Source organism: Emydura macquarii, unplaced genomic scaffold, assembly GCF_026122565.2.
Source record: "Emydura macquarii macquarii isolate MOO-44397 ecotype Brisbane River unplaced genomic scaffold, CSIRO-AGI_Emac_v2 contig_2924, whole genome shotgun sequence".
NCBI lineage: Eukaryota > Metazoa > Chordata > Testudines > Chelidae > Emydura > Emydura macquarii.
The window spans coordinates 1,691,316-1,714,238 of NW_027133061.1; the positions used below are offsets into that span (position 1 = coordinate 1,691,316).

General features: G+C 42.7%; 1 protein-coding gene across 1 annotated transcript in view; it reads right to left on the reverse strand.

The window, feature by feature from the left end:
* Positions 1-22,923, reverse strand: part of SMG5 (SMG5 nonsense mediated mRNA decay factor) — a 45,065-nt gene that overhangs the window by 16,604 nt on the left and 5,538 nt on the right. The window contains exons 2-12 of the mRNA XM_067569406.1: positions 21,366-21,464; positions 20,025-20,148; positions 17,959-18,115; positions 15,887-15,976; positions 14,286-14,375; positions 12,526-12,604; positions 11,424-11,549; positions 9,979-10,047; positions 7,943-8,151; positions 7,103-7,240; positions 3,127-3,837 (exon numbers count right to left, since the gene is read on the reverse strand). Coding sequence (XP_067425507.1) covers positions 3,127-3,837; positions 7,103-7,240; positions 7,943-8,151; positions 9,979-10,047; positions 11,424-11,549; positions 12,526-12,604; positions 14,286-14,375; positions 15,887-15,976; positions 17,959-18,115; positions 20,025-20,148; positions 21,366-21,464 — 1,892 coding nt within the window. The remainder of the gene's footprint in view (positions 1-3,126; positions 3,838-7,102; positions 7,241-7,942; positions 8,152-9,978; positions 10,048-11,423; positions 11,550-12,525; positions 12,605-14,285; positions 14,376-15,886; positions 15,977-17,958; positions 18,116-20,024; positions 20,149-21,365; positions 21,465-22,923) is intronic.

Genomic DNA, 22,923 nt, shown 5'->3' on the forward strand with positions numbered 1-22,923 from the left:
GTCATGAAATTCAAAACACACATTCCTACAGCAACATCACCTATGTGTCCCCATTGCACACAAAAAGCAAAACTTCAGCACAATAATTATTCTTCACCTTTCCTAACTGCACTGTTCTTCACTTCCTCCCAAAATGGTGAAATGTTGCAGAGCGCTGTTAAATGGTTACCTTGTTTCACACCAGCAGTGGTTGCAATATCTCTGTATATAATGCCTGTGAGGTACTTTGGGATCTCTGGTATGAACAGCACTATAAGAATGCAATACAAAATACTAAAGAAACATATGAGGCGGGAAGGGACAGTGTTACAATCACTGGTAAAACTAGTGTTCCAGTTGAAATTTCCTGACCTACGGGATGTTTACATTTTCAACCAGAACGTTACATCAAACCCATCATCCATTATTCTCTCTATTGATTGTGAATACAATCACGAGAGAGAAAAATAACAGTGTTTTATAATAGGCTACCCAGTGTGTAATTCTATTCAATCAAAGTCTCCTTCATGAGGCTTAAATCACTGTTATAGCAAAGAGCATTGGATTGTGGGCTTTTTACTGAGTAAGAAGAAATGTCTGATAAGGGCCTGGAACTCCCACCTGACTAGCTGCGCTTCAGAGACCTTTCCCCCACCTTCAATCAGGAAGAAGTGAAGGCAGCTCCCTCTGAAGTGGATTAATGGCAGTCTGAGGCTTTGTCCAGACTAGGATTTAATGGTGTGGCATTAGATCACGTTAGCTAGCTTGATCCATCCCTTCTAAATCTCCAGACTTATCCTGCTAAAGTACAACTTGCCTCTTCTTGAGGAGAGTTTTAGAAGGTGTTAGTTAGCCCACTTGATCTAACACTACTCCTTTAAATCCTAGACAAAGCCTGAGTCCTTGTCAAAGTTGTATGCCCATGGAAACTGGGTTTGAGCATGATGTAAAATGCTTCCTTGCTCCCCGACATAAGGGAAGCTGGAAGGAGTGACTAACACACAAGACCAGACAGGCTTTATTTGTAATACAGACAATGCTCTTGTATTAGATCTTCTCTTTTTCAAGCTGTTCTCTCTCAGAACGTTACTTTGGTTGAATAATACCTGTCACTGAATAGTTTTAAGAAATCTGCAGTGCCATCTACTGTGCATTTAAAGTTAGAATCTGGCCCTACAAACCTTAGAGACTGATGTGATCTTATGGTTGAAAGAGTACAGATATTACCACATCTGTCACATCTCCGCTCCTCGTATGTTAAGTTAAATCTGCTGACTTTTAACTGTCAGAAACAAGTTTTCACTTGTGAACTCTGGAGAGATCACCCAGCCAGGACAATTAGGGGAGAATCACCTGGATTTTATCTGCCTCATTCGTCATAAAAAATTGCCAGTTAAGTTCCAATCACAGAATTTTTATGATTTAATAAGCAGTAAAACAGCCAAAACTTCAAATTCAGCTGGACTCTGCAGCACTAGCAATTAACAGATCTTTAGCTTTGTGAATGGAATGAATTTCATCAGGAACCATTGATAAAACAAATGTGGAACTCAAAATTAATGTTACAGACATACTGGTGACTTTATAACTGCATTTAAACATTAATGGCTCATTTCTCCATTATCCTACACCTTGTGCAATCATCAAGCATGAAACACCTCCAACTCAGAATGGTAGCATTTTGTACATACTTTGCACCGGAGTAAATGACTGCACAATGCAGGTCAATAGAGAAGAATGGTGCAAAGTCTGCTTTTCCCAGCACCACAGAAATCAGACATGAGAAAGACCTCATCAACCAGAGTTGTTCCCTTTCAACAGGTTACAACAGCATTTCCCAAACTTTTGAAAATTGAGCTCCCTTTTAAGAAAATGAAAGTGACCACAACTCTTTTGCTACCCTGGGATGCCTGGTCCACACTACAAAATTATGCAGGCATACGTAGGTTATCTGAAAAAATTCCCTGTCCCTAGCCAACATAGCTGTGACAGCAAAACCCCCACATAGAAGCAACTATATCGACAGAAGAGTGCTTCTGTCAACTTAGCTAACATTGTTCGGGGAGGTGGCGTAGCTATGCTGGCAGGAGAACTTCTGTTGATTTACACTGCATCTCCACTAGGCGGCTATGCTGGCGCAGGCTCTGAGGTGTAGATATAGCCTTCATTTATACATCATCCCCACTTTGCAATCTACTCCTCTGCACCCAAACTCTGGGGAATGCCATAGATCACCGTAATATGACCTTTCCTCTCCTTTCTTACATGCTTTGAGGAGCAGTGAAGTGTTTAAATGTCAGCACTGTTAACTATCATGTAAGTCAGCATTCCCTGAAGTGAACAGGGCAGTTCCTACCACAGAAGTCCTATTTCAGGCTCTCTGAAAACTCAGACACACATCTCTGCACCCGTTACATTTGCTTCACATTTTGAAGGTTTTCTTCACAACCATAACAGCCAGACACTTTAAAAATAAGAGAGGACACTTTCAAGAACAACTAAGTTCCATGGACATCCCATCAGCTAGTTCTTTGCACCCCACATGGGAACGGACCCCACCCTTTGGGAAACATGCTGGCTTATAATGTCCCTCTGTATTAATAAATAAATCCCCTAAACACCCAGGTGGAAATATTATTGTGTTAGCAGGTTAATCATCTTTTTTTACACCACACAGAAATATTACACAACGCTGTCTTGATGCACTTCCCCCATTTTACAGTAACGAATAGTACTAAACTACCATGCATTAATGGTGAAATTCATTCCTATGCAAACAGCCAGCCTGTCCATCATTTAAGTCCCACTCTGGTTAAAACAGGGATTGGGGGGAGACTTAAGTGCAACATGCAGACCGATAACGTCTCGTTCTCTCCCTATATTCATCTGTCATCTCTTTTCTTACATTTAGATTTAAGCCCCTGGGGGCAGGGACTGTGGTGGATCTGTACAGCACCTAGCACAAGAGGGTCTCAGTCCACGACTGGGGCTCCCTGGTGCTACGGTAGTACACAACAACAACAGTATTACACACGGATGGATTTCACTCCTTGAAAAGACTGCTATTGCCCAATCGTTTTCTACCCAGGTCTGTGTATTCTTCCATGCCAGCAGAGTTCTCATTCGTAACCAAGCATCCATCCTTACCTTGTCCAGCAAAGCCAGGCTTCTCCACATCTCCATTGACACAAGGCTTGCTGTCCACTGCCTCCTTCAAGGCAGCTGGTTCATGAGTTGGTTTCACGAGGACGTTGCTGAAGGTTGGGGCCAAACGAAAGCAGCGTTTGGTCTGGAACAACTGTGTGGACATGGCCTGGAGGTTACTAGCTATGCTAGCTTCATTAGTGCTCATGGACCCTGGCCCATTGACTGCAGAATCTGAATTCTCAGCCTTGGTGACACTTGGGTTTTTAGAGTCCACCAGCCCGCTCCCCTCCATGCAGTTTTTTAAGGCCTCCTTGGCCCCATTTTTCGTGCTTTTGGTTCGGCCACCTCCCTCCTCCCCCGGCTCGTCCTCCATATCCTCCAGGTCGGAACGAGATTCCTGGCTGTTCATGTCTGAGTCTGTCTCCACATCAAAGGCTGTCTCCACCTCCTCGTCGCTCTTCTCGGAGCCACTCTCAGAGCCGTCGCTGCCCTTGGTGGAGCCCTGGGTGGAGTCAGAGTCGAAGCCCTCACTCAGGTCACTCTCATCCACCTTCTGAGGATGGCGCCGGCGGCGCAAGCAGGAGAGACGAGAGTATTTCTTGCTCTTCTTGCTGTCCTTCTTCCTCTGCTCATCGCTGGTCCGGTGGTTGGCTAAGTCAGCATCTGCTTCCTTCTCAATGGAGTTCAAGGGTTCCCGTGTCTCTTGGTCATCTGCAAAAGACAGCCAAAACAAAAAACACTTAAAGCTCTTTGATGTCCAACCCAACCAGGTGGCCAGTTCCAAGCCAGGAGAAGCATCAGTGTCTCACTTCTATAGCACCTTTCCTCATAGGATGTTTCCTGGCACCCTGGAGAGAGTCCCGCTTTACAAATGGATCACTGTAAGCACCAACAAGTGAAGCAATGTGAACCTCCCACCCCTAAAAAGTCCCAGTATGCAGAACTCTACAAGCTTAACTATGGGCAGTTTCTTTACCTCCTAATGGCATTTACTAATCCCCAGATCCATTCAGTAGCCAAGAGCAGAAGTTTATCAGCAAATACAGGGCGGAACCCCTGTATGACACTGGTTCAAACCCTGCCCATGTCCTACCTAGAAAGTGAAAGCCATTTCCATTCGATGGTTGGTAGACAAACAGCTCGTGTGAAATGAATGGGCAGATCTCAATCCAGTTTCTAGTTAGGGAACCCATCTTATACAACCCACAATCAACACCCTTTTGTGAGTAATCTCAGCAGAAAGATTAAGGACCGAATGAGCATGACATGGAGTCTGTCTAGGCCAAGGTATGTGGGAATTTTCTTAAAGGGATAGTCCAGGGTCATAGGTCAAGTTTTCTAAACCTTTTATCATTGTTGTTGTTCTCCTCTGGACTCTCTTCAATTTGTCCACATCCCTCCCAAAGTGTGCTGCCCAGAACTGGATACAACACTACAGCTAAGGCCTCACCAATGCCAAGCAGAGCAGGACAAATACCTCCTGCATCTTACATACAACACTCCTATTAATACACTCAGAACATTATCATCTTTTTTCACAATTAAATCAAACTGCTGAATCATACTCAATTTACCAATACTCCCACCAAGCCAGTTATCCCCCATTTTGTCATTGTGAATTTGATTTTTCCTTCCAAAGTGAAGTACTTTGAAATTCAGTAAAGACAAGTACATCTTGTTGAATGCAGACCAATCATCCAATTTGTCAAGATACTTTTGAATTCTAACCTTGTCCTCCTAAGTGTTTGCAACCCCTCCCAGCTTGATGTCATCTGCAAATTTTCTAAGCATACTCTCCACTCCATTATCTAAGTCATTAGTGAAAATACTGAATAGTATCATATCCAGGACTGATAATACACCATCCCAGTTAGTTTGTCACGATATGTTCTTGATAAATCCATGCTTGCTATACCTTATAACCCTATTAACCTCTAGGTGTTTACAAACTGATTGTTTAATAATTTGTTCCAGTATCTTTCCAGGTATCAAAGTTGGTCTGGCTGATCTATAATTTGCCAGGTCCTCTCTGGTCCCCTTTCTAAAGATTGGTAATGTTTGCCCTTCTCCAGTACGCTGGGAAGTCACACAAATTCCACGAGTTCTTGAAGATAATTGCTAATGGTTCTGAGACTGCTTACGTACCCTAGGATGAATTTCATCAGGCCCTGCCAACTTGAAGACATCCAACTTATCTGAATATTCTTTAAACTGTTCTTTCCCTATTTTGGCTTGCATTCCTTCCCTCTTGTCGTTAATAGTAATTGAGTTGAGTATCTGGTCACCGTTAACCTTTTCAGTGAAGACTTAAGCAAAATAGGCTTTAAACATCTCAGACTTCTTGATGTCTTCAGTTATTAGCCATTCTTCCCCGCTAAGTAGAGGACCTGCACTTTCCTTTGTCTTTCTCTTGCTACTAATGTATTTAAAGAACCTCTTCCTATTGCCTTTTGTGTCCTTTGCTCAGTATAACTCCTTTTATGCCTTGGCCTTTCTGATTTTTCCCTACATGCTTGTCCTGTTCTTTTGTCCTCCTCCTTAGCAATTGATCCATGTTTCCACTTTTTGTAGGATTCCTTTTTGATTTTCAGGTCATTAAAGAGCTCCTGATGCAGCCATATTGGCTTCTTACTACCATTCCTATCTTTCCTTTGCATCACGATAGTTTTCAACTGTGCCTTTAATATTGTCTCCTTGAGAAACTGCTAGCTCATGTGAACTCCTTTTGCCCTTAGATTTTCTTCCCATGGGACCTTATCGACCAATTCTTTGAGTTTGTTAAAGCTGCTGCTTTCACTTCTTTCTTGCCTTAGAATCATGAAATTGATCATTTCATGATCATTTTCATGCACATTGCGTTCCTCCTTCAGATTCAAAACCAATTCCTCCCTGTTGATCAAGGGCTAAAATGGTTGTCCCCCTGGTTACTTCCTCCAGTTTTTGAAACAAAAAGTTGTCTCCAATACAGTGCAAGAACTTACTGGAAATTTTGCGTTTTGCCGCATTACTTTTCTAACAGATGTCTGGAGAGTTAAAGTCCCCACGGAAAGCAGCAGGACAAGCACCCCTTAGACACTGCCCAGCCAAGATCTTTCAATTCTGACCACCATCTTAACAGAAGAAAGGAGTTTAATAAATAACAGCCGAATGAGAGAGAAACCCAGAGGCACAGGGCAAGGGAGAAGAGATGCTGAAGAAGAATGACCTGGAGAGAGATACAGAATGACTGTTCCAGACAACTGGGAAGGCGACTCTTGCATGAAGTGTAAGATCATGAAAAGGGAGAGAGGAAAGGAGTGCTAGATGAACAGAGGACGCAGGACTGGAAGGGGCCGGCCTCCTGGGTTGTCAAGTCCAGTCCCCTTCTATAGGCAACCTCATCATATAAACCCATTCACAAACTTAGCAGAGGAGGTAGCAAGAACTGCACAGATGAGGTCCATGAGTTCAGCTGGAGCAAAGTCAATGGAGCGTTTTAAAAGCCATGCAGGACACTTTTGCACTAGACCCTGAAATGAATAAGGAGCAAGCAGAGTTGTTACAAGACAGGGACGGCACGTGCTTTGGTCACATCTGTGAAACTGAAGTTGTTGCTCAACAACTGAGCAAATGTCTATTGTCTGAGAGTGTCCTGCACCACTTCCCTTGGGCTACCTCTGAACCCACAGGGTCTTCTCTATTTTTCACTGCAGCAAGCATCCCTCTGGTAGCTTCTTATGGAAGCTTAGTCATTCCAGAACAGAGTACTCTAGAGTAAGAGAAGGGTGTTCCTTTCCCTCGAGACTGAGCATACGTCTTGTGCCTGGTGCTTCTAGCAGGGCAGCAAAGGGTCAAGGCGTTTCTAACTCAGCTCTGCACATCCATAGCAGTGCACTGCCCTACAAAGCTCATCCTGAATACCCTCTGAAAAGAGCCGTGGTGGCCATATATAGGGAAGTAGTTTGAGCTACACCACTCGCCACCTCCCTCCTCTTACCTGTGCCATCGCTCTGGAAGGCTGGAACTGGATTCTCCCCTTCCTCCAGTTCTGCCTGCAGGCGAATATTGACGTGGTTTATCAGATGAGAAAAGAGGGCCAGGGTGAACGCAATGGCTGCACTGTATTGCTTTGAACCTGCAACAACAAGACAGCAGAATGAGGTGGAGTGAATAGACCATCCCAGTTCTGCAGCAAAATGGATGTCAATTAAGATACATTTAAGATTTACTGTCTAACTGCATGGGTTACAGCCATCCTGACAAGTGGTATCAACATCTGTGGTTTACCACTTCCTGAAAGATCTTCAATTCATAAATCAGACTATGATGGCATCACTAGTATTTCACCTCTCATCTTAATGATAGGAAATAATCAGTTTTTATGCAGATCTTCCTACATCACTTCCTAAGACAACAAAAGTGGTGGCAAGCAGGATATCTGAAGGATGTAAACACCAAGAAGGGAAAGGAGTTGTATACCCTAAACAATTCCTCTTCCTTCCTGGTGTTTACATCCTTCAGATACCAGCTGGTTATCCTTCATCTATACTTTCACAAAGCATCATTAATTAGGACATTTCACACTGAACTGGACACTAGAAAATACCCTGCAGGGAGCAATCCTGACCTGATCCAGGAGATGGAAAAGACTTATTAGGTTGCCTCTAAATCGATCACTAACACCTAATGAATTTAAAGTTAGATGAGTTACCCAGTTCTAAATTAACCTGTGTAAAGTGGATCCCCTTATTCTATGGAAGATAAATGTCCTTCTCTCAAGCACTACCATTCAATGAGCTGCTTCACTGTCAGTGTTTGTTGCTAATACATTGATTACCTGCTCTTTTGAGACTGTGGACACTCATTAGGCAGATGATCACCATGCGGAAGATGAGAAGGTCAGGAAGGAAGGAGTATCCACTCTCATATTCCTCTTCATCTTCGCTAGCTGAGCTCAGGTTAGGAGGCGAAGGCAGGTAGAACAAGCAAAGGTTGAAATCCTCCAGCACCGATTGGCAAAGAGATGTTAGCTCAGAGTCCACAGAACTTAACGTGGGGAGGGGAAAAAACAAATGGATTTACTATTCAAATGCTGGGCTGCAAGTTAAATCTCAAGCTCTTGGCAACTGGAATGTTCATGTGGCTACTGAATTAAAACTGGTGGTAGCTCAGTCATGACTTAGGTCATTTAGAACAAGACAGAACAAGGCATTGGAGAATATACTGAAGGGAACAATCCGGCATAGGCAGAGGGGGAAAGACTAGATAATCCAAGCAATCTTTCCCATCCCTACAGTCTGTGAACTTAAGTGATACAGTAAATAGCTAACAGGGCATCTCCTATACTGCCAGGATGGATCACTAGAGAATGAAGGGAGGGGCTCAACTCCTCACTCATGGGCTCAGGGTGCTGCCTCCATAGCTGGCCCAGGCAGCGAGAAACCAGCCAAAATTGAACTTTCATCCCGGGTAGTAATGGCCAGGATATTAAGCAGGAAGCCAGCTAATTCTTCTGACTAGTTTAACATATTGACCTAATCAGATATGGAAAACCAGCAGGTTTCTACAAGTCTGGAGAACAACCTGGGGCTGAAATGATCTTTTTCACTCCTATAGCTCTTTTAATCTAAGGATCTCAAAGCACTTTAGAATAAGACACAAAAAATCCCCATGAGATGGATAAATATAAAACATCATTGGGTGACTTTCTCCTCACAAGGGTATACCTGGGTCAGGAGGCACTATAGGCAATACACATCAACATATAGAGTACAGTTCATTATTAAGAATAGTGAACATTTCACAATCATTTATTTCTACTGTGTAGTTAAAACATTACACTGCACCAGCCTAAACTGAAGGTCTCAATCTTTCTCCTTCTGTGACCTCTCCCAGCTGTTCTCATCTGCAGCCTCACACATGCTCCAGAATCATTTGCAGCTGTTTGTTGCTTCAGAGGAAGTGCCATGGGAAGCAGTACAGTGGATAAGCGGATGTTCCTAGCTACTAGAGAGAAACGGCTGCAAAAGTCCAGCAAATCTTCTCCAACTGCACAGCAGATACGGGTAATTGGAGGGGTTCTATTTCCTCTCCCACCCTGAGATGCAGATCCCACCCACTGAATATGCATTACATGGAGTAACACTGAAGTGTAAATCCAGGGTCAACCCGCACAAATCAATTCCTTAAAATGGGCAAGAGAATTAGCAGAGTGCATATTACAGCCCTAACAGAAATCAATCTGTATCAAGCAGTATTTAAAGGGTTAATTTAGAGCAACCTGAACTCTCCTGGCAGAGACAGAAAATCCAAGAGAAGCCATGCAACTGTATAAAGCTTTCCACTTATTCCAACAGAAACCGGTTATGTTATTCTTTCCCTGAACAAGGAGGTGAGATGACAGATGTCTGAGTTTAACCAACTGCTCTACAGAGCTGCACGTGTGCAGATTGTGACCCTTTGCACCAATGTCATTCTGCCAATGCTTGACAGGAGCACAGATCTGAAGACTGAGCGAAGCATTTGAACGCAGTGAGATGGGGCATCACAGCACAAAGAGGAAACTGAGGGATTGGGGGAGTCAGAACTCCCGAGTTCCACATTCACTCAGCCACTGACTTACTGTGTGGCCATGGCTAAATCATTTAATCCCTCTGCGTGGAGTCTCTCTGTGGAGATAATATTGTCCTCCCTCTCAGAGGGGTTATAAGACTTTACTGATGTTTGGGATTCTTGACTGAAAGACTCAGCAAATGCATCACAAGGATATACTCTTTTGCATTTGTGGTGAGGATACCAAGCAAGTCCCTTCCATTTCTAATATGTGCAGCTGAGAGTCACCTACAGAAGATATAAACTGTATGGTAACCTTACCTGCTTTTTGACTGCAAAAGGCTCTGTAGGTACATAAAGCTCACCAGCAGCCTTTTAATGTCTTTGCATCTAAAGATTAAAGAGAAACACAGTTAAGTGAGTATCCTGTCACTTGGCTGAAAGAGGATATCGATGTTTTTATTCACGTATGTGAATCGGGTTTCTGATGGATAGCTACTTTCTGCAAGTTAGTTAGTTTATTCATGGTCTCCCACCTAGACTATTGTGGCACTGATGAGCGGTCAAGGTGGATTTTGCCAATACAGAGTCCTGCTTTGAGAAAGGGGCATTAATATTCCATCCATTTCAGAACTTGTGATCAGGTTTAAACTTTGGAAACAAAAAGTACACCCAGGAGTTTGGGCCGCAAGGGCATGGGGGAGGGGGGCTAGAGGGAGTGAACAAGAATTCTGAGGCTGTTTGGTACTACGCCGTAAAAGCAGAGAATGTCAGTATTCTCATGGATCAACAGTTTCCGTTGAAGAATATTAATATTCTCCAATTTTCATCCATACATTTGCAAAATTTGTTCTCTCAATACAAAAGAGGTCAGGAACCACTTCACACAACCAATCATCTGTCTGGTTCTGGAGATGTATAGTGGAACAAACGACATGTCTACTGGCTGATATTTATCTGGCTCAGGCAATAGAATAGCTGGAAGCAGGTGGTGGACATGAAGGAAGAAACAGGTCTGAATAATACTTTAGAAAAGCACTAAGAACTGAACCAGACTATTAGCAGAAATTCTAATGCATATAAAAACAAGGCCAGATAAATGGAAACAAGATAGTGTTACTCACACTGCTGACTTCCTATTAAATGCACCACGAATATTGGTCTACTAATGGGGCATGACTATAAAGACTTCTCCTGCAAAGGCAGCAGTAAACACACTAGCAATGATATATTTAAAACAAAGTAAACTGCTACATTGCTGACACAAGGTAATAGTGAGTAATGATGGATTATGGTAGGTTGCTGAGTTAGTTGGAGTTCCCATAGTGCTTTTTCTTTTGTAAAGTGAAATTCAGTCCTTGTGACAGAATGACAGCCCTGGAGACTGAAGTCCACAGGTTGGCCATACAATGGCAGTAGCAGTGCAAGCTTCCCTCATACTCCACTCCACCAGTATGCCTCAACCCTGGTCTGCAGCTCTAGGGATGAGAGGGGAATTCAAATTTTGTACCTATTCAGTCCTTGGCCTCTTTCCTGGAGATCACCACTAAAGGGGCCAATAGCAGGATCTAGAGTGAGGCCATCAAAAAAAGAGTCTATCCAATAGCAACAGCTGTGACTGGCTACTGATTTGAGCCAGACACACCATACCCTATTAAAGTCCTCAGGAACCATACCCAGTGCCGTTTCCTTTTCCTAAAGGAAGCTACTGATGATCTCATTCCAAGACTTGTCCCAATACCACCCTCTTCTCTGTGTGTTCTTACCGTTTTTTGCTTGGAGACAGCTTCCTGGTTTCACATTTCTTCAGCTGGTGATACATTTTGGCTGCCTTGTCATACAGCCGCTTCAGGTTACCATAGGCACCTTCAAAGGACACTTCAGACTGGATACTAAGATACCAACATTTTACAAACACGACGTTACTTTTCCGCAGGGATTCTCACCGGTTACTTTTCGTGGCTTTGCTTGGGTTGTGCCACAAATCTTAGTGCTAGATTTTTAAAGATATTTTGGCACCTTAACATGAGGATAGGTCCCTAGTGAGATTTCCATAAGCACTGAGGTGATAGATTGATTTATATGGATTTCAGAAGGCGATGGGCACTGTGAAGGAGTATAGTCCTCCTTTAAGGGACAGGCGGGAGCCAACAGCAGGGACAGCCTGGGGTTTAATCAAGGAGGCCTGCTCCACACGGGGATTGAGCTATATAATCAGGAACAGGAAGCTGAGTAAGACAGAGGGGAGCAGAAGCCATGCAGGATGCAGTGGGTGGTGATTTTTTTCCTCAGGCTCTAGGAAATTGGCCTAGCCAGCAGCTTTGTTCTATCAACTAAGTTTGGGAGCTGAACCAGGGCACTAAGGTGAGAACCTTATGAACGGTTTATTGTAATTATTCAGGTTCTGAAGCCTTATTAAAAGTGGACACACTATGCAGTTAGTGCGTGTGGGTCTCTCCTTGTCCCAGGCTGTTAAAGTGAACTGACTGCCCATCTCCCCCAGTTGAGGGACATTAAAGTGGGGCTCACACCAGGCTGTAGGACTTGCCCGCACCTTTACAGGCACCTAGGTGCTTTTGAAAATCTCAGTAGGCACCTGTCTTCATCGTTAAGTGCTAAATATTCAAAATCTGGCCCTTCATGTTATTTATTTAATCAGTGGCATAGCGATCCTGTGATCCAGTACAGTCATTTATCAGGGAGATGACTTCCACAACCCCTCTCTACCAACGTTCCCATGAACAGCGGATGTGCAAGTGAAAAAACACGTGAAGAAAAAGGAGAAAATAATCTGGCTCTATGACTGCGAGAGCCATGAGGATGAATCAGCTCCCTCCAGGCTCAGTATGCTCTGTAGCAGACACTCACCAGCGTAAATAGCAGTAAGTAGCTTCCACGTTGTAATATTTACTCCCTGCCAGTGTCCCCAGCTGGTTAAAGGGCATCCCTGTCACGAAAATCAAAAGGAGAGTGAACTAGCCTGTGTTATTTCAAACAACCCCCATGCAAGAAGATCCTTTATGTCTCACTACAGTTCTGTTCATAAGAGAAGGTGCACAGATCCAGCAGGTACAAAGGATATTAACAAAGCCATGATGAGAAGGCTCGGGCTACTTGCTCCCTTCACCTTTTTCCACTCTGCTTTATGCTACCCTCACATCTTTCTGTCCCTCGTCTTCTTACTCCCCTTCCTCCTTCAAGCCCTTCTTGTCATCAATAATTTCTATGTCCTCTTCTCTCAGAAACTACTGTGCTGTCTGTTCATCTTATTTGGATTGCTAGAACATCTTATCCACATTTGTAAAAGTGCCGTGTAAACTTCCCATGTTATATAAATTTTTATCAACAAACACCAATTATTCATACTTGTGGCTATGGCTGACCCCCAACTCAACAAGGAAAAGCCTTGCGTTGTGCAAAGAAACACTTTTTGTAACTGTACCCTTTGTAAAACTGCCTCTAAGGACCACTCAGAAGCTTTAGCTTCTACTGAATGCAGCTGTCCACTTAGCAATACCTCTCCGAGGGTGATCGTGTGCCATGATCTGTACTGACGGTTTGTTTCTGAGTGCAGTTCAAGGGGTTAATATTACTCTCTAAGCCTCTATATTTAGTTCAGGTTCTCAGCTCACATCTGAAGCCCACAGTTGAGATCAATTGAGGCTTTTAATTAAGATACTCTAGATTTCAATATCTGTATAGTGCTAGAAAGGTGTACTCAGTCAGAGATCCTCAAGCTATCAGATCTGGTAAGACTTTCAGGGCATTCTGCAAGACTGCTCTATTCAGCCAAGCTTCTTCAGGGCAGCTCATGCAATGTATTTTCAGGAAGTCTCAAATCATTAATTGACCTTGTATCGATTTTGTTCTGTATTAATGCATTTCTATTTTGAACAGCATGACAGGCGCTTTATAGAAATTAAAATTAAGTTTTAATTGAAACTGACTATTTAAAAGATTTTAAAGAAGAGATCCATTAAATAAGTTCTGTACTCCTACTGCACCTTTCGCTTGAGAATCTCAGAGTGCTTTACGTGCATTAACCTTGTACTAGCAAAATTGTCCCCATTTTACAGATGTGAAAACTGAGATACAGAGTGTTAAGTGACTTGCCAAAGATGTCATAGCAGCACACCTGGAATAGAACCCAGGAATCCACCTCCCACTATGGAACATTTGCACAAACTAACTGCTTATAAATCAAAAAAGACGTATGTGGGGTTGCATCAGTGGGAAAAAGAGTATTAGCAATAGAACTCTGCAAAAGCAGCAACACAGCTGGATCTGGGTTGAGCCAGACAAGTATGACATCACCACTTCCGTATAAATTTAAACTCTTATGCATGATGCAGCTAGAGAAGGGGCTGTTACCTGATAAAACAAAGTCATCCTGGGAGTTAAAGCAACGATGCTCTCCTCTCTTTGGCTTGCCAGAAAGAAAGACTCTCATATAAAGGGGAATTATTGTGACTGGATAATAAAACAAATCTCTCTACTGCAAGAAATGTAAGTGTAAACCAAAGCAGAGCAATTGCTACCACAGTGTTTTCTTGCAGCCGTTTTCATAAGAGGTTAAGGCTATGTGAGCCGCATTACTGTTCTGCCAAAATTCATGGCAATTCACTTACCAATTTGTGGTGCAACAGAAAGGGCTTGATAGTAAAACCTCTCAGCCAACAGTTCCGTGTCCACCCCTGCCAATTCATTTTGATAGCGAGCTGAAAAGAAATACACATCACACACAACAGAAATCAGAGTCTGATGCTGGTAATGCCCAGTGCAAAAAGGGAACAATGAATATTAGCTCTTCTGACGGGGGGAACTCCACCACCGAGGAGCACATTTCCCTTGCAGGTTCAAACAGTCACAAAGTTAGAGTCAATGGCTGAGTCAGCAAATTCACATTCTGGGAAAGCCACGAAATGTCCAAAGGAGAATTGCTATTTAGGAAAACACAGAAATATGTAGGGTTTGCCATACTGGATGCAGCCCGTTCGTAAAATCTGTTGTCCTGCTGCATGTGACAGTAGTCAATCCCTGATGTTTCAGAGAGAGATGGCAGCCCACAGAATTTGTCTGACCAGCTGTGCAATACTGTAAATGGAGGGAGGAAATCCTACCTGACCCATGTGCTGACCTGTTTACGCCCTGAAGCACAAGAATTGATTAACCTTACTTCAGAGTACACATTTGTGTTGTGAATTTTCCAGCAAGCAGAGGAAACCAATGTTAATGGCAGGAAGAGGAATCTAAATTAACTAAATTTGAATCACCTAGCACAATGCCAAACATTTAGTCTGGATGTGTCCAGATTAGACCTTCCTAATTCCGTAGACAGGCCATATCAAAGATAGTCTCTGTGAGTAGACAATACTTGGCATCTTTGAGACTGCTGGCAAGAGTGCCATTTAGAGGTGATAATGTGTCTTCTGTCATGTCACGCAAGACATTTTCACAATCACACAGGGAATGTCGATTTGCCTACAAGCTCAGGGGCTGATTCATGTACCATGATAATGCTGATGCAGTTTTTAATTGCCTGCAGATTGCAACAGGTCACGCATATTCATGTGTGTCAGAAATTCATGGGACTAAGTTTTTCATGTGTGCACTATTGTTGTAGACATGTTGGTCCCAGCATATTAGAGACACAAGGTGAGTAAGGTAATATCTTTTATTGGACCAACTTCTATTGGTGAGAGAAACAAGCTTTCGAGCTACACAGAGCTCTTCTTCAGGTTTGGGAAAGGTATTCCAAGCATCACAGCTGAATATAAGCTGGAACCTCTATTAAACAATCTGTTATCTGAGAGGGTTTCACTTTAAATCTGTCACTGACAAATGCGTGTAAGGGCTTGTCTACACTGTCTATGATGCTGTAGCTATACCAGATAATCCCTTACTGCAGGAGCAGCCTACAGTGATGGAATGGGTTTTTCCATCACTATAGAAAAACCACCTGTCTGAGCAACAGTAGCTAGGCTGATGGAAGCATTCTTCCATCCACTGGGGTTAGGTCAGCACAGCAATGGCACTCAGGAGTGTGGATTTTTTAAACCCCAGAGCAACGCAGCTACACCAACCAAAATTCTAAGTGTACACTAGGCCCAAGACAAACCAGCATCTGCAAGGAATTATCACTGGTGACTAATGATCATGGTATCAGTGCTCCCGCATGCAACAGCTTTTATATTTTAAAGGTCCCCCTGCAAGAAAACACTGCTCTTACCTAAATCTCCCAGATAAACCAGACATCTGTGACACGCCATCTGTGCCCACTCCATTTCTTTCCCCGATGCAGACACAGGTTTCTTGCAGCCTACATGAGAAATACCAAATCATAACACAGCCGTGGGTGAAGACAGCTGGAAAGAGATCAGCAGCCTACGCTTCTTCCTGAGATACATGACGGTTAAGGGCATGCAAATAAGAGATCACACACTGAGACTGGAGTGCTGGCCTTTGTCTGTGGTGTATTATAGATCAGTGCAGGTTTGTCTCAGGCTACCAGATTGTGCAAGGCTCATGCAGAAAACATACCCTTTTTTTTAAGCTACCCCTACATCCCCCAAGGGCAGTATGCTGCACTGTTCCACGGGGATCATTAACAGTGCTACCTCACTCATTTGTATTGGAGCCAGGACCAGCACTTTTACCACTAAGCCACTAGAAATGTGGTGTGCATTCACCACCTGGATAAGCTTGGAGAGACTGTTAAAAGAAAAGGAAGAAAACGGAGGAGAGAAGATAAGATCGCAGACAACAGGGGAGGAAGAGAAATAACATGGGTGAAAGGTAAAAAGAACAAAATATATTCCTGTAGATAGAGCACCTGCAGTCACACAGGGAGAAAAGCCTCCAGGGGAAAAAAAAAAAACTTCAGTTATTGAGAAGTGGTAGGAGCAACAAAAGAGGGGTCCCAATTAACTGATTTAAAGCCAACTAAAACAATCACGCATGAGTCATCTTAACTCCTGGAGGTGCTTGTCATTGGCGGAACATGTCCCATCAGGACAGATTTTTGAAAGAATCTTCCATCGCCACCGTCCCGCCAGTCAGCGACCAGTAAGGAATGTTTTCTGATTATTTAACGGCATTGCAGGAGTGATATTTCACTGATACGCTGACTCCACAGTTATGCCGCTAGCTGCTGGTGAATCTACCCCCTGGTTTTGCCATGGAGGTCTGTAATCCCCATTTACACCACCTTGCCATTAGTCTCCTCCCACATCTCTTGTTTTTAGTTGTCTGCCCTTCTGCACAACTCTTCCCCATCCACCATTTTTAATGATGCTGCAGTGTTTCATTTTCATTCTATGTTTATGATGTCTACATGATATTGTATTTTAATTGCAAGTGTCTGGAGCACCCTGAGAAACTTAGCGGATGGAGCCATCCAAATGCAGTCATTTAACAAGGACTACAAATCCAGCTAGAATTTATAACAGGATTTATTAGTTCTGCAGTACCATGAAAATGTTTCTCATAGCGACAGTTGCCAAGGTCTTCTGCCTTTTAAACAGATGTTTCAAAGCTAACTGCAATACCATAACCTTCCACCAGCTAAAAACTGAACACAGACAAGTAAATATTCCATTGCTAGATACCTGTGGATATCTCTCTTTTTCCTCCCCTTAAAAAGTCCCTCTTAATGTTCCATTATTCTCCCTCCCCACATAATTAATAATAATAATAATAATATTAATATAAAAAACAGCTTAAGTTTCAGCTCCATTTCTGCAACTGGAACCACATGGACAGACCCCTGAAGTCATTGGAGCGCAGAGGTTTGCCCAGATTCAGTTGCAGCATCAAGGGTCTTAGTATATACATGCGGGATAAAACAAATAAATGCCATGCACAGACGGAGGAGATCACAAGAGTGCAAAAATTCTCTCTCTGATTAATGTGATCCTCTGATAAAGCCTTTTATTCTCTATAGTTTATTCCCCACAATTTTGCTCACTTTAATTAAATTTATTAAGATACTCTTCATAGCCAGAGGTAAATGCTTTTCAAAATTTTGCTGTAAGATCTGCCTTACTGAACATTAACACTTGCTAGAGGATTTTCTAAGAGCAGTCTGACTGCAATAAAAAATATTTTCCACCCCTCTTGTTTCATTACCAAAAATTTAACTTGAAAATAAAAGCTGAGCAGACAATCTGTTTTGAACAGAGAACAGCTAATCAGAAAAGGATAATTCTCTGCATTTTGAAACAGAGACAAGTAATTGCAAAGGGGAGTCATCTGCTTATGACTCTTGCATCAACCAAGAGCCAAAACACAACAGGCACTGACCTATCAGGGGGTCTGTTACGTGAGTCCAGTCAATACAGCACTGCAGCTCCAGTTGATAGTGAGACTGAATGTAGAGAAGAAGGTGTTGATAAAATCCTATGCCAGCGATTAGGTGAGTCCGATATGCACACTCCAGGGTGCTGCGGCTGTGAATGTGCTGTAGGAAACCGAAATAGGCAGCCAGGTGAGAGCCTGTTAACGCAGGCCAGGTAAGATTCTGGCTGGCAACACAAGCTGCACTTGGTAAAACAGAGGTAGGTGGTAACTCATCTTTTGCCCTCCTCCCACAATTCAGTCCACCTTTCTACTAAACAACCTAACCAGTACTGTTAATATCTGGTAGTACGACAGGTGTACATATCAAGGAAGGAGAAATTATTTAGGCACTATACAGAGGTATGACCAGGAATCATAGATTATTAAGATATTAAATCACAAGCTGAGAATCAAGAAATGTTTCCCCGATTTCCATACTCTGGCATATTTTCCCAAGGGAAGCGGTGAAAGACCCATTTGCTTGGGAAGAGAGTGAACCAAATGCTCACAAGAAAAATTATTCACTGGTTGGGGGAAACAGACTAGATCTAACAGGCATTTCAGCTCTCTAACCTTTATGGATTACTTGACCACACTGATTATGTTATCATTATGCATTTAGCCACCAACACCCTCCCGTGTACTTTAACAAATACCAAGGATAGGTTTCTGGTAATGCGAATAGCCTTCTTTCCAGCAGTACTAAATCAAACTTTCACTGATCTGCCACGCTCAACAGGCCAAGACCTCTAAGAGCAGGTCAATGCAGCAAAAAAAGGTGTCTTCTTTACTTGGGTAAAATAGCAGTGAAGATGGAAAATAGCTTATAACTCCGGTTAGCAGCCTGAATAAAAGCCTATGGAGTTGAACTTGAGCTGCTAAACCAGAGTTGTTGCTTCTTCACTGCTATTTTAATCCGAGTTATGTGGGGGGGTTTGGGGTTTTTTGCAGTGTAGACCCACTCTCACAAGCATCCCACCTAAAAATGATCAGCTTCAATGTTTCTTCCCTCCTCAGTTCATGTGATTTACTATTGTGGGACAGCTGGATGGAAGAGCTGAAGGACTTGTGCCTCTATTAGAATAACATATATGCAGTTCATGCTCTCTACATCTTGAATGAATATATATTCACATACACACGACTCAAAATGATTAATTTTTCAGAATATTTTCACTAACTCTAATTGCTATCTGTACACAGTAATGCATTGAAACAAACCAGGACTTCATTCTATGGCACTACCAAGTTCTCTAGATGGCAAAGATGATCTTGTAGCCAACACACAGAGCTGAGAGTCAAGAAATCTGGATTTTATTCCCAGCTCTGCCAAAGACTTGCTGCAATAACCTGGGCAAGTCACACCACCTTTATGCCTTGCTTTCCTGACCTTTAAAAGAAAATTAAAAAAAGAAGGCAAGTATATTCCTTGTGCTCTGAACTGTGATATCTGAGCACTTGTTTGCAATACTTCCCCGCAGCTCGGCGGTCCTGTGGCCATATTCATTAACACAATATTTGCAAAGAATTTTGAGATCCTCAGATGGAAGGTATCAGGAGACCTCAGTCCACTGTAAAGCAGAAACTGATTTAGATAAGACCAGTATGGTACTTCAATTAGAACAAAGCTCACTTTACATTCATCTGATAAGATCACCAGGACTGTGTGCATAGCACTACATAATAAAAATAATTTTAATTTCTAGATTCTCTCTAAAATGGAACTAATCAGCACTTTTCTGGATCTTCACATGAATCGATTCTGACACCTGCTTCACATGGAGATATTATTCCTATTTTGGAGATGGGGAAACAGAAAGCAATCTGATTTGGAGAGGGTCTCTGCTCCTGCGCCTCTGAGGCCATAATGATTTGCCCAAGATTAGAAAGGAAGTCTATGACACAGCTAAGATTAGAATTCAGGAGCTTCTGGCTCCCGGTCTTGTGCTCAGACCATGTTTCCAAGTAAATGAAGCCATTAACACGTCACACTGCATGAGAATTTCTGGCTCAGAGGCACCGATACCTGCCTTTTTATTTGTTTTAATGAGCTGGATAACTTCATAGTAAACCTTTCTCCAGAGCAGTTCCTCTGCTTTTCTCCCATAATCCACTGGATGCAAGAACATCAGCTTCACACACAGCTCTCGCAGCCTGTGATAGAGAGCAGAAAGTTTACTATTCCATTTAGCTGCAGTAGCCACTTATATAACCACAACCACATGAGCAGGGATGAAGGAAAGCCTGAATATCATTACAGGGACAGCATGGCCATCTAGTGGCAGTGCACGCTGGGTCACTTACCCTCCAGATTGACAGCAACATGGCCAGTCCCAAGGGAGAGCAGTGGGAAGTGGCTCCCTCTGCTCATGACCCCTCCTGCTGAAGCATGGAGTGCAGTGGTCAGTCTTTTGAGGGAGCAGTTTGTATCCCACCTCATCTGTAAACAGGGAGCCATTCTTCTGCACAAGTAATGAGAGTCCTTGTGGCCGGCCAATTCATGGAGCAGCCCAGCTCCACCCCCAAAATATACACCCCACACCAAGATCAGAGGGGCAAGGATTTCCCAATCTCCTCCAGCTGCCCCCCCCAAGGCCTGCATGTTGTGGCAAACTCTCCTGCCTTGCAAGTCTTTGGAGCATGGAGGAGGGAAACGAATAGACTTCATTTCTGAAGCAGCGATGTGCTCAGAGCTGCACCAGAAGCTCGCAGGACAATTAGGTAATTATGAGAATGAGGGAATGAATGAAAACGTACAATTGGTCTAGCACCTTTACCAGCTATTTATCAGCATTCAACCTACAAGACACTTTTACAGAGAAGTAAACACTAAATGCAAGCCACATAATAAATTTACACAGCAAGGGAACTAAAGTGCTGTCAGACTAGCATTTACATAGAGTGAAACCTGCACTAAGCACCACCCCCAATAAACAATCACTTTTAATTATCCATATATGCTTCCAGTACAATGTTTTCAACCATGAGTTAAAGAATCTTCTACTAGCAAAATTTTTATGTTATTTATTTATTTATTTTGCTGGAAACTTAAAGACAGGTGTTACCATATATGTATGCAATTCCTTCTATACCCAGGTATTTTAAGGTATTGTAATTATAAAAACCAGACCTCCATTAACCACAGTGGAGAAGACTTCTGTTATGTGGCAACATGTAGGAGCCCCAGTTATGGACCAGAATAACCTTGCGTTAGGTGCTGTACAAAGAGAACAAAAAGAAGGTCCCTGCCCAAAGAGAGGGTGCACTACAAATTCAGTCCCCTGTGAAACTGCTGAAACAAAGTCATGTGTGACTTAACACATAAGATTTCTTCCACCAAAAAATCAAAATACGGCATCTGCCCAACTTACTTGTTCCTCAAGCTGATGTTCTCTGGCTTGAACACTTCTTGATAAGCTGCCTTGTTACCGAGAATGAGATCCAGTCTATGAACTGCCTCCACCACCGCTCTGCCAGACAATACAGAAAGAGGAGCTTCAGGATAACAATTCACATGCCAGGGCCTTATATGAGATCCAGAATCTACACATGATGGCTTCAGGCAGGGAAGAACACTGGCCTGTTTAATATGATAATTAATTAACTGCACCATACCACATCTCAACAACTGATCTGCTATTTTTGAACAGTTCCATTATCCTATACAGTTTATGGAAAAAAATGTCTTATGTAACCAAAAAAGTATATGCTAGAATTCATCTGCTTAGCCACTGGGTACCACTCCCTGATCAGTTAAATATAAAGTATTTTTGCAGTGGCAGAGACTTAAATGATACAGACTTCTATTGATACACTATAGTGAACTTTTAACCTCTGCAATTAACAAAAAAAGTAATATTATCAAAACAGATTGGTTTTTAGTGATTACAGGAGGGGATTAAAGATCAACAGTCCTGTATTTCCTGTTCCTGTTCTTTTGTTGACCTGCTGTGTGACTTTGGGCAAGTCACTTCTTCACCTTCGTGTGCCTCACTTTCCCCATCATTGTTGTGATGATTCATTAATTAATATGTGCAAAGCACTTTGAGATCCTTTGATGAAATGTGCTCAGTCAGAGCCAGGTATTATTATTCTGGCTAAACAGTTTAAAATATCTGAATTAAAAACAAAATGTTTTCTCCAAAGCCAGCTGCAACATTGAACAGGCAACATCAAGTGTATTATCAGTGCAAAAACTGCATTCATGAGTCACTGCTTGAAACTCTTGGGTCTCCGAGAGAAGGATGCAAACACGTGTAAAATACCAACTATGTGATGATTCAAGGATATGCACTAAGCTGACCAGCCAAATGGATTCCATCGGGACAACTGCGCCATAATCAAAATAGAGAATCTGGTAAGTATCAACAGCAAATACTAGAACAGGCAGAAAGCACATTCACTGATACCTAAAAGAGGAGCTCAAGAAAGCAAAATTTAGTAATGACCAAGTCAGAGTCACTCTACTACTTCGGGTCTTCTCCTTAACCCCTGCCTCTGTCAACTCTATAATTTGGCTGCCACTGCACCAGCTATGGTAAACAGTCTACCCTCCTCTCTGTATTTCACTCACTCCTCACATCCTCTTTTCAAAACACAACTCCCAACTCTCCTTTCCTCCATCCTGCCAACAATCTGTAGGCTATCAACCATATAGGTAGTTACTCTTTCCCACCCATAAACCTCTTTACTTGTCATCCACTCCGAACATACTTCAACATTTCTATTGCTGTAGCTGCCATGCATCGAGAGATACTTGTTCGAACAAGTAGCTGAAGATAGACAAACTGTACCATAAATAAGGGATAAGATAGACCAAATACAGGTTACCCAAAGCAGAACATTAGCCATTGCTGCCACCACCCTCCCCCCACAAAAAATCTCCATCACTAGCATAAAGCAAATCACCCCCATTAATATCTCCCTGAC